Source organism: Glycine max, chromosome 8, assembly GCF_000004515.6.
Source record: "Glycine max cultivar Williams 82 chromosome 8, Glycine_max_v4.0, whole genome shotgun sequence".
Lineage (NCBI taxonomy): Eukaryota > Viridiplantae > Streptophyta > Magnoliopsida > Fabales > Fabaceae > Glycine > Glycine max.
Window position 1 is genome coordinate 38,281,387 of NC_038244.2, and position 8,881 is coordinate 38,290,267.

The 8,881-nt window shown below is 35.8% G+C and overlaps 1 protein-coding gene across 1 annotated transcript; it reads left to right on the forward strand.

The window, feature by feature from the left end:
* The first annotated feature begins 229 nt into the window (after positions 1 to 229).
* Positions 230 to 8,598, forward strand: PAO1 (peroxisomal copper-containing amine oxidase). The gene is made up of 12 exons (NM_001250853.2): positions 230 to 690; positions 1,966 to 2,075; positions 2,221 to 2,526; positions 3,458 to 3,570; positions 3,669 to 3,999; positions 4,090 to 4,305; positions 4,408 to 4,644; positions 5,064 to 5,249; positions 6,107 to 6,247; positions 6,965 to 7,233; positions 7,839 to 7,920; positions 8,267 to 8,598. The coding sequence occupies exons 1-12, from the start codon at positions 504 to 506 to the stop codon at positions 8,387 to 8,389; spliced, it is 2,301 nt and encodes a 766-aa protein (NP_001237782.2). The 5' UTR covers positions 230 to 503; the 3' UTR covers positions 8,390 to 8,598.
* The last annotated feature ends 283 nt before the right edge of the window (positions 8,599 to 8,881 follow it).

Consider the following 8,881-nt stretch of genomic DNA (forward strand, 5'->3'; position numbering starts at 1 on the left):
AATTTTGGACAAAGATGAATTACGATTTCTAACAAAAACTACTTTATACCAAATAATATTTTTTTTTTGACAAAATTGGATTCACCAAACTCCACTAACTTAATTAACCATTAACCCAGTTGAGTTCCCATCCCATCGCTTTCCTCTCTCATTGGAAAAAAAAAGCATTAAAGACAGATGCTACTTACATATCCGTCTTCTTCGAAATCTATCATTATTATTCTACATCTAAGATAAAAAAAAAAATAATAAATAAAGGAAAAAGAAAAAAACAAGCTACTGCTAATAATATTTGGTTTTGTTTTTCTTTATAATCAAAACACAACCTCGTGTGATTCCATTGAGTAGTTGTTGTTATTTCTGCAAGTAGTGGTGGTGGCGGCGGCGACAGCGGTGGTGGCGGCGAAGAGTGGAAACAACAACTGGCAGCATTATTGTTGCTGTATGTCAGTGGAATATTATTGCAGTGGGATTTACTACGCTGAGCTTGCTAACCCTCTCCAATGGCCACAGCTCAGGAAAAAACGACGCCATGTTGCGCCACCCAAAATAACAACAAGGTCGCACTCGCAGCACCTCCAACTTCTTCTTCTTCTGCGCCACAACAACAATCACAATCACAACAACGGCCCTCTGTTGCCACCTTCATTTCCGCCATCGATTCTCCTCCCAAAACCGCTTCTGCCAAAGGTTTCTTTCTTTTTTAATATTTCATTTTTTTTTATCAGTGAAAATCAAATACCCTGTCTGAGATTTCCAATAACTCATATATTTTACTCAACCAACTCAGCGACTCCGTTTTTATTGTTATTTGACTTGATCGTCTTTCTTGGTTGCTAATAGAATGATGTGAATAAACAAGTTAGTCATGTCAAAGTAGTTTATATTTTCATTCAGTCAATTTATTTATTTGTTTGACTTATCCTTTTCTTTATGATGATTTTCTGACTCCAATTTTTATTTGAATTTGACTATCAGTTATAAAAGTACACTTTACTCACTCCTTTTCTTTCTTCCATACCCATGATTGATCTAGCTCTATTCTAATTGTCTGATTCCAATTTCGTTTCTTTTCATTTTCACCATCATTTTCTCTATATACTCTCATCTACGGAACAGAGTAACGTACTCCTTTTCTTACTTGGACTTAGCTACATGGTAAAAACACACTGCGCTTCTCTTATACTGAGTTTTAATCTTTTTTTCCTTTTGGATTTTTTTGTTTTTTTGTATCAATTTCATGCTTTGTTCTTATTTTAGCTTCTCTTTATACTCGGTGGAAGAATTTTTAGAATTTTCAACTTGTCATGCAGGAGAACTTGAATGAATTGCCATGTTTCCTTTTAATTGCATAAAGAAAGAGAACATTTTTCTTTTTCCTCTCAAATAATCAGCCTATATTCTTAATATGGAGAGCAATGTATAGGTTCTTCTATGACAATCTTTAGTTTGTGCAGTCCTTTGATGTGTCTGCTTGGGGAGGTTAGGAGTCCTATCTTTAGGGGTTATTTTTAAGGACAAAAGTTAGATGTAGTTCATCAGGTGCTTTAGGTATTGTTCTCCAATCAAAATTGGAGTTTCATTCCAGTAGTCTATGTAATGAAAGTTTGTATTAAAGACCAGCATAAGTTATTTAAGTGAAGCTCCTAAATATTGATTAGAGAATAGTACTAAAATGTTGCATCTAAGTTTTGTCCTTTCTTTAATTCCCCCAATTTCAATGAGGATACAATTATGCTCTGCTGTATTTTGCTTCATGGGTGCTTCAACTTTGTTGCTCCCTCTGATTTGCAGGAAGATTGGGAACCTTCTTGTGTTTTGGGTTTTATACCCAGTTTTGCCATGCCATTTTTGTTGTCCTCGGTCTTTTCTGTTTTTCTTATCGTCTGCCTAGTTTATGTGCTCATTTCTCCTCAATGAAATTTCTTATCCAAAGTTGAAGAACTGTTCTTTTTGGCATAATAGGTATCACTGTCATGGTGAGAGCTCAAACCAGCCACCCTTTGGATCCACTAACTGCTGCTGAAATATCAGTAGCTGTAGCGACCGTTCGAGCAGCTGGGGCAACACCTGAGGTACATAACTCATTTTCCTCCTTGGTATACATTTTGCTTGGCTATACTACCAAGTAATGGCAAAACTGTGCTAGACATTGCCCATCAAGCTATAACCTCTATATTACTGTTTCTGCATGTTGATGAAGTTCTTTGATCATCTTAGGTGAGGGATGGCATGCGCTTTATTGAAGTAGACCTGGTAGAACCAGAAAAGCAAGTTGTTGCATTAGCAGATGCATATTTCTTCCCTCCTTTCCAACCATCACTGCTCCCTAGGACAAAAGGTGGACCTGTGATTCCAACTAAACTTCCTCCAAGGAAAGCAAGACTAGTTGTTTACAATAAAAAGTCGAATGAGACAAGCACATGGATTGTTGAACTTAGAGAAGTTCATGCAACAACTCGAGGTGGACACCATAGGGGCAAAGTGATTTCATCTACAGTTGTTCCTGATGTTCAGCCTCCAATGGTATACAAACTTACTCCAATTTTTATTCTTCCTTAAAATGGTGATGCTTATTAGGGTTTTTTTATTCTTCAACATCCCATGCTAATTGATTATTAAACTATTTATCTTTTTCTTTTCCAATTTTTCTATGTGGAAGTTTGTAATTTTCTTCCCTTTAGAATTTGAAAGGCTTTGCTATAACTTGCCCAAAGTGCTTAAAGAATGGAAGTCACACTGAGCATTAACTTAAGAAGCCATTGGTACTATCTTAATTTTATATTACTTTGTGCTGTGACTTTGTTCATCTCACAGAATTTAAATGACTTTGCCAATACTTGTACATGAACTTAGAGAGAATTGAAATCACTTCTTAAGTTCCTATAAGATTGTTCTTGGTCAATCCTAAGAAGTTGTTGGCACAATCATCTTTTTGTCTTCAATTGTATGACTACTTCAAGTAGAACTAATGTTAGCTTTTGGTGACAAAAATAGTGGGTAAATTCAGAAAGAACATGTTTGCGGACTTGAATTATATAGATTTACTTAGAATTTCATGCACGAAACGGGAAAAAATTATATCATTTACCCATTTCAAGCAATTCACTTAATCATGCTTTCATTGTAGGCCAATTGGTGTGAAACAAAGTAGTCAAACTCATTAACGGTTATGAACATTATTATTCTAATAATCAAGCAAAAAAGTCCCCCATTTGCAAAAAGAGGGATGTTTGTTGCCATCTACACAAACTATTTTCTACAATCAAGTAATATTGAAAGAAGAAACTGAGATAGGAATATCCCTTTCCAATCTATGGATAAAATCGAAACTCACAGGATTAAATGTATCCAAATTGAATACCCAAATTATGATAATTACAACTGCTACATTGACCTTCAAGTTTTTCAATTATTTTCAAATCGACATTTTTATGTTGTCTTTCTGCACCTATAGGATGCTGTGGAGTATGCTGAGTGTGAAGCTGTTGTAAAGGACTTTCCTCCCTTTCGTGAAGCAATGAAGAAGAGAGGGATTGAGGATATGGATCTCGTGATGGTAGATCCCTGGTTAGTTACTGCTTCAAGATTATTTGATTGGCATATTATGAGAATTTATTTCAGCTATGTCTTGTTCTATCTAATACTTGTGGTGTTGAAACTTGTAGGTGTGCTGGATATCACAGTGAAGCTGATGCTCCTAGCCGGAGACTTGCTAAACCACTAATCTTTTGTAGGACTGAAAGTGACTGCCCTATGGAAAATGGCTATGCCCGTCCAGTTGAGGGAATCCATGTACTTGTTGACATGCAAAATATGGTTGTTCTTGAATTTGAAGATCGTAAACTTGTCCCCCTTCCACCTGCTGATCCACTAAGAAATTATACTTCTGGTGAAACCCAAGGAGGAGTTGACCGAAGTGATGTGAAACCCTTGCAGATTATTCAGCCTGAAGGTCCAAGTTTTCGTGTTAATGGGCACTTCATTGAATGGCAGAAGGTGGTTGTTTGTCTAAGTATATTTTCCAAAACAACATCAATGTATCATCCTTATCATGAATTGCTATAACTGATTGACAATTTTTTGCAGTGGAATTTTCGTATTGGATTCACTCCTAGGGAGGGTTTGGTTATTCATTCAGTAGCCTATATTGATGGAAGTCGGGGACGGAGACCAGTGGCCCATAGATTGAGCTTTGTTGAGATGGTGGTCCCATATGGAGATCCTAATGATCCTCACTATAGGAAAAATGCTTTTGATGCTGGGGAAGATGGCTTGGGTAAAAATTCTCATTCTCTGAAGAAGGTAAAGGCATTTGCTTATATTCCATTCATTCTTGTCTTTATTTTTCCTCCTTTCTCAATGTAGATGAAATTGAATTTGTTTTGCATAATGTCATTATTTCAGGGCTGTGATTGTTTAGGCTATATCAAATACTTTGATGCGCATTTCACAAACTTCTATGGAGGTGTTGAAACAATTGAAAACTGTGTTTGTTTGCACGAAGAAGATCATGGTATTTTATGGAAGCATCAAGATTGGAGAACAGGTTTGGCTGAAGTTCGAAGGTCTAGAAGGCTGACAGTTTCTTTTATATGCACTGTGGCTAACTATGAGTATGGATTTTTCTGGCACTTTTATCAGGCAAGTTAAATATCCATGCATTTACCTGTGAGTCTTTTGAATGATATTGGTAGAACCATCAATTATTTTGAGGCCTAGTAATATATTCCTTTCCTTTAAATACATACTACTATCTCAGGTAGTATGGTTTGTCTATAGAGTACTGAGAGGGATTCAAGGGGAGGGATATACCCTAGCAAGTAGCAACTAAATCAGAATGGGAGTAGGATTGGTAGCATTGCTTGCATCGATATTTTATATTGCAAAGAGATATTCCATTTATTTTGAATTTCATGTATATTAAATCTATGCATTTTTCTCATCTAATATTCCAAATTGCATTCCTTATTTATGGCTTTCTGCTGTATTTAAATGTTTAAACCTCAAACATATTAGTTTGTTGTCTCTATAATTCTTTGTTTGTATTTTCCTTCTTGCAGGATGGAAAAATAGAAGCAGAGGTCAAGCTCACAGGAATTCTCAGCTTAGGAGCATTGCAACCAGGTGAAACTCGAAAATATGGCACAACCATTGCACCTGGACTATACGCGCCTGTCCACCAACATTTTTTTGTTGCTCGTATGGACATGGCAGTAGATTGCAAGCCTGGTGAAGCATTTAATCAGGTTAGCGTGCAATTTCATTTTCAACTGGGCAGGTTCTTTCATGCAAAAGGAAATTTTTTCTTCTCCCCCACCTGGCCTAATCATATAATGGTAACAATAGAATAACTCATGCAATAGTTAGGTGTCTTGCATTCTATAGCTGGACAATGAGCTGTCTATAATTATTGTCTTTCAGAAGAGTACAATATATTAACAGTGATTTGTAGTTTGTCTTTTCATTGTGTCGTTTTGACTACTAACTACCATGATCTAAATCTTTGACATTGCTACCATGGCTGTATGAGGTTTCTGTTCTTTTACCTGTTTATACTTGATTTTCCATGTTGAACTCCTGATTTTATGACTCAATAGTTCATTTTTACAGTTCCTTTTTGTTAGGAAGGTTGATCAGATTCGGTCATGGCATGAGCCAAAAGCCTTGCCAGTGTACCAAAGGAGGAATAAGGCCCATCAGGCCCATAATTGTAGCTAGAATAATAAAGAGTTGGTTATTCTACTGTAATGACAGTTGGGATCATTCTGTTAGAACAGTTATGTCAGTTAGGGGTAATGAGGATAAATAGACCCTTTTGTCAATAGCTGGAGTTAGTGACAGTTTACCTTTGGTATTTGACAAGGCTAGTCCTTGTGGAAAGGAGAGTGCTCCTTTGTAAACACTTACTGTTCTTACATAATAGAAAACTATTTCCCTGTTCTCTCTGAATCACCACTCTCATATATCTTCTTTCTATCCCAAAATCCCTATTATCTGCATAATCATCTAGGATTCCTAACACTTTTTGATATAAATGTCTTCATCTTCCATCATAAAGCTAGAACTCATCAAGTATAAGCTCATATCTTCCCTCTCTGCCCAGGTTGTTGAGGTGAATGTCAAAGTTGAAAAGCCAGGAGACAATAATGTTCATAACAATGCATTTTATGCTGAAGAAAAACTGCTTAAATCAGAAATGGAAGCAATGCGTGATTGTGACCCTTTATCTGCTCGTCACTGGATTGTAAGTTCTTACTGATTTTGAAACCCCCTCTCCCCAGGAAAAAAAATATTCAGATATTAATTTTTTTCCCTGGGTGAATATTTCTGCTGTCACTGTCCACTTTAGATGTTGTAGCAGGGGCAATCTAAAATTTTCTGATCTGGCTGCTGTTTTATGCTGCTTCTGATCTGTAAGTTATGAAGGATATTGCACAGTACTACTTATGCTACATATGTGAAAATTTATTTACATAATTTGAAAAAAAGTTTTTTTTTTGAGATTGCATGATTCAAGTAGTCATTGATTTAAGATGTCCATAGGCAATTAATTGTACCAAATTTTTCTTATAGACATAGTGTGTGTTTGGAAATCATTTGTTAATATAGATCAACAATCTCTCATTGTGTCTGACACAGAAGCTACCCTCAGTGGCTTCTGCGTCTCTTAATTTGACATGAAAAATAACACGGCGTGAGTAAAAAAAACGTGTCCAAACACTGATACTATTCCAGGATGCTTATATTTTTGAAAATCATGAATCTGTATTGACACATGAATGTGTTTTTGTTAGCTGTTTCATTGTTTTTTTTTTATATACGAATTTCTCTCTTTTCCAAATTTCCAAGTTCATATATTTCCTACAGGCATATTCACTGTGTCAGTAGTTATATTTTTTAAATGTTGGGATTATTTGCTAGTTTGAACAAACTATATATCTTACAATATATTACATTTTAGGTTAGGAACACTAGGACTGTAAACCGAACTGGGCATCTAACTGGTTACAAGCTAGTACCTGGCTCAAATTGTTTACCTTTAGCTGGCTCAGAGGCCAAGTTTTTGAGAAGGGCAGCTTTCTTGAAACACAACCTTTGGGTTACTCCTTATGCACGCGATGAAATGCATCCTGGAGGAGAGTTCCCTAATCAAAATCCACGTGTTGGAGAGGGTTTGGCTACTTGGGTTAAGCAAAATCGATCACTGGAGGAAGCTGATATAGTTCTTTGGTTAGTTCACTCAATTCTTGTGAGATGATGATACCTGCTACTTGACCAGTTTAATGTTAAAAGTTTTATAAAAATAATATTGAAAAAAACACTTTTATCTATTTGGGGTTGATTTGTTTATATAGCAAATAAGTTATGCACGGACAGTGTAAAACGTTTGTCGAATTTTACAATAATTCTGTTAAAAGTCATACTAATGGTGATTATTTATTGGCTGAGAGTAAAACTATACACTAACAGTACATGGTCATTAAACTGTTGTTTATATATATTGCAAATTTCTTTTACCCAGATGAAGTTGCTCTTTGAACAAGTAATCAAAATCAAAACAACTCTAAATCGGTAAAACGTTTTATTCATATGACTTTAATTTATTAATTTGATATTAATATGGTAAAAAAAAACTTTTAATATTGTGTGTACTATTATACTTGCTTTATGCATGCTCCTTCTCAAATAACCTTTTCCATTGCAAACTTGAATATGCAGCTGCGCTAATAATGAGTAGCTAAGGCCTGAGGTGCCATCAATGACTGATAATTGTTGTTTTAGACTCAGTTCTGATGTTGTGGTTATTTATTTTTGCACATGTCGAAATGTTGCAGGTACGTATTTGGAGTGACACACATTCCTAGATTGGAAGACTGGCCTGTTATGCCCGTGGAACGCATTGGTTTCATGCTTATGGTATGCTATTCACCATTAGTTTGTGCCTTTACCACTCTTTGCGATTTTCAAATGAGATTCATACTGAAACACTTTTCACTCAAATGTACAATATTGAAGAAATTCTAGCGACACACCATTTTGAATACACGTTTTCTTATTGGCTGAAATTGATAGGAAATGCCATTTTTGTGGGTCTCACTTTTGTAGTTAATATTTTAACCAATAGTTGATAGTGTGTTACAAATAATACTTGTTAGAAGGAATGTGTTAATGAGTGTCATGCTAACACTCATCTGTTCCACCAAATATTTACCTGGAAACAAGCTAATACTAGTTTTGTGTTCATGCATTTTATGATATGCAGCCGCATGGGTTTTTCAATTGCTCGCCTGCTGTTGATGTTCCACCAAACCAAAGTGATTTGGATGACAAAGAGAATGGCCTGCCAGCCAAGCCTATTCAGAATGGGCTAATTGCCAAGCTTTGAAAGGATAAAAAATGAGGAGGATCTGCCTCTCTACGTGGTTATGTTCAAATTATTAAATAAAATATTCAATACAACTGTTTGTGCTGGTTTCAACCTGGCTGGATATTTAAGAAACGCCTATTACTGTAATTTGTACTGTATAACTTGTATGTACGTTTGTTGCATGGTAATGCTTGGTAACTTAAATGTTCATTTGATTTGATGTGGAATCTGTGCTGCTGAAGTACTTAATTAGGCGCCTCATTGTGCGAAGTTTAAAATAAAACTGGATGATAAAAGTATTTTTTTGGGATAAAAATCTGAACGTTAGAAAACTCCACTATCCCAAGTTTAATTAAAGTTGTGATTTTTTATAGAAGAACTAGGGCAATTGTGTCCTGCACCACACGTTTTGCTTCATGCACACTCAAAATTTTCAATATCCCAAACTTACCCTCCTCTTGCTACACTCAAAACCCTAACACCTCCCCTTCCTTTTCCCTTGCCCATTGC